Here is a 2,425-nt window from a genome sequence, read left to right on the forward strand (position 1 = left end):
TTTTTTTTTTTTGGTTATGGGGGATTGAACTTCGGTCCTTGTGCTTGCAAGGCAGGCCACCAAACCGCTGAGCTAAATCCCCGGCCCCTGTGTGTGGTTTTTTGAGAGAAGATCTCACTATGTAGTTGAGACTGACCTGGAACTCACTATGTAGCCCCGGCTGGTCTCGAACTCGCAGTGATCCTCCTGCCTCAGCCTCCTGAGTGCTGGGATTACAGGTGTGCGCCACCACGCCCAGCTCGTTTTGGGTTTTTTTTTGGGGGAGTGGTTAACAGTTGCATCTTGGTTTGAGAATGCTTTTGTTATGAATGACTTAGTTCACAAACAAGCCTTTGGCAAATTTTGGTTTTGTTTGCAAGCCCTACATTGGGTAACATGGCCATTTTTCCTGCACAAATGTAAACATGGCCATCTTCTCCAAAATCTGGAACAAATTAAGTTAATGAACCGAGTTTCCGCTGTACTTTATCACATGTTCCCATAGGAAATGATAAAGTCAGGGGCTGGAGATGTAGCTCAGTGGCACTGTGCCTGCCTCACAAGCACAAGGTCCTGAGTTCAATTCCCAGTACTGCAGGGAAAAAAAGAAAAAGAAATTATAAAGTTAGGGGCTGGGTTGTGAATCATTGAATCAATGCCTTGAGAGACTTTGAGTTCAATCTCTAGCACTGCAAAAAACAAACAACACAATGACTTAATACATTGAAAATAAAAATCTTAGCTGGGGGCTGGGGATTAGTTAATTGGCACCGCGCCTGCCTCAGAAGTGCAAGGTCCTAAATTCAATCCCTGGTGCCAAACAAGACAACTGGAGGAGGAGGTTGGGGCTGCTGCAGACGGTTTTCCTGATGTGAACTTGGCCGTTCTTCTCAGGGAGCTCTGATCTTCACCACGAGCATCACTTCCTGGCTCCAACGCGGATCCCTCAGCTTGGTGACACAAATCCTGCATCTCACCGGCGTAGGTTTTCCGGCTTCCACCACTGGCCTTTGGGCCTCCCAGGTGCGGACCCTCAATACGGACAAGCAGGAGACATCGCCGAGGGCGCCGGGCCACCGGCTGGACTCGAGGAGGACACTGCCTTGGACTCTACGCCTTTAGCTGGACTTGCGTGGGAAACTGCTGGGATCCAGGCCCACACCTGGATTCTTTGCACCTCCGGTGTGCGGTTAATCTCTAGCCCTCCTTTGTATTTGACTTTTGGGGTAAATATCATAAAATAATCCTATAATCTATGTGTCCTGTACTAAATCTATTTCCCTTGCAAACCTTGACTACAACAGGGCTCATCTTTGATTCCTTTTTTTATAAATCATGTGTTCATCAGGTCCTCTTGGATTTATCTTCAAAAGACATCCAACCCCGCCTTGCTCACAGGGGCAAGGTCTGGAGTTTGATCCCCGGTGCCCAAAAAAGCCCTGACATCCGGGACCCTCTGCTACTAGGGTTGACCTTTTCCCACCTGTTCACTGGGTTCTTACTTTGGCTTATTCCCAGTACATCGAGAAACCCTGCTAAAACCCAGGCCCAGTGTGGTATGTGTGCACTGCCGCTGTGACGACCCACGCCAGAGTCTTGGGCTGAACCTTCCTCTCTCTCTGACGTCCCTCACACCCTATCCTTCCCAACTCATTCTCTCCGCTTCTCCACTGCACGGGACAGTTCCGAACCCACCTGGGGTTCCGCCTGGAACCTCTTGCCAGCTTCTTTCTGTATTTTCATCCTACTAAACATTCAAACTTTCCAATCTCCTGATTATATTGCCCCCTCTTCCCACTCTCCACAAGATCCATTCAAGCATAAGTTAGGATCTGGCACGTGATTGATTCTCAAGAATTGTTAAATATACAAATAAATTACAATCCTAAAGTTTCAGCCAGGTATGGAGGTGCACACCTGTAATCCCAGCACTTGGGAGGCTGAGGCAGGAGAATCGCAGAGTTTGAGACCAGCCTGGGCTACATAGTGAGACCCTGTCTCAAAAAACCACCCCCTCAAAAAAAACCCCAAATCCTGATGTTTCCTTTCTTGCCTGTTTTGAGATAGGGTCTCTTGCTAAATCTGGGATTACAGCCATGTGCCCCACACCCGACACAAGCCTTTGTGATACATTATCCAATAGGCCATTTAAACTATGATGCCAAAGCAATAAATCTACTGATTTCGTATAATTTGCACAGTCGTCACAATGGAATTTCGGTTTAGGAAAGACCATTCATACTCTGGCAGGAAAAAGCAAACGTTAGGTGTTCCAGGAATACTTTTCACTTTTATAAATGTTTCTGTTTTTCTAAGAAGCTGTTGGCTGCAAGGATTTTTTTCCTTGAACTTTAATACTTCTGAAGTGCGCTTCACAATGAAGTATCTCAATGTTTTTTGCCTCAAACGGGGGAAAAAACTATATTATACTCTGTGGGAGGGGTGC

The 2,425-nt window shown here is 46.8% G+C and overlaps 1 protein-coding gene across 3 annotated transcripts in view; it reads left to right on the forward strand.

The window, feature by feature from the left end:
* Positions 1-1,891, forward strand: part of LOC109117743 — an 11,124-nt gene extending 9,233 nt beyond the window's left edge. For all 3 annotated transcript variants that reach the window (XR_002025048.2, XM_019206099.2, XM_019206098.2), the window contains one exon: positions 874-1,891. Coding sequence is in view for 2 of the 3 variants with exons in the window: in XM_019206099.2 (XP_019061644.1) it covers positions 874-1,223 (350 nt within the window). In the remaining variant the exon portion in view is untranslated. The remainder of the gene's footprint in view (positions 1-873) is intronic.
* The last annotated feature ends 534 nt before the right edge of the window (positions 1,892-2,425 follow it).

The sequence above is a fragment of the Fukomys damarensis genome, unplaced genomic scaffold, assembly GCF_012274545.1.
Source record: "Fukomys damarensis isolate Sample0158 unplaced genomic scaffold, DMR_v1.0_HiC HiC_scaffold_23, whole genome shotgun sequence".
In the NCBI taxonomy this organism is placed as follows: domain Eukaryota; kingdom Metazoa; phylum Chordata; class Mammalia; order Rodentia; family Bathyergidae; genus Fukomys; species Fukomys damarensis.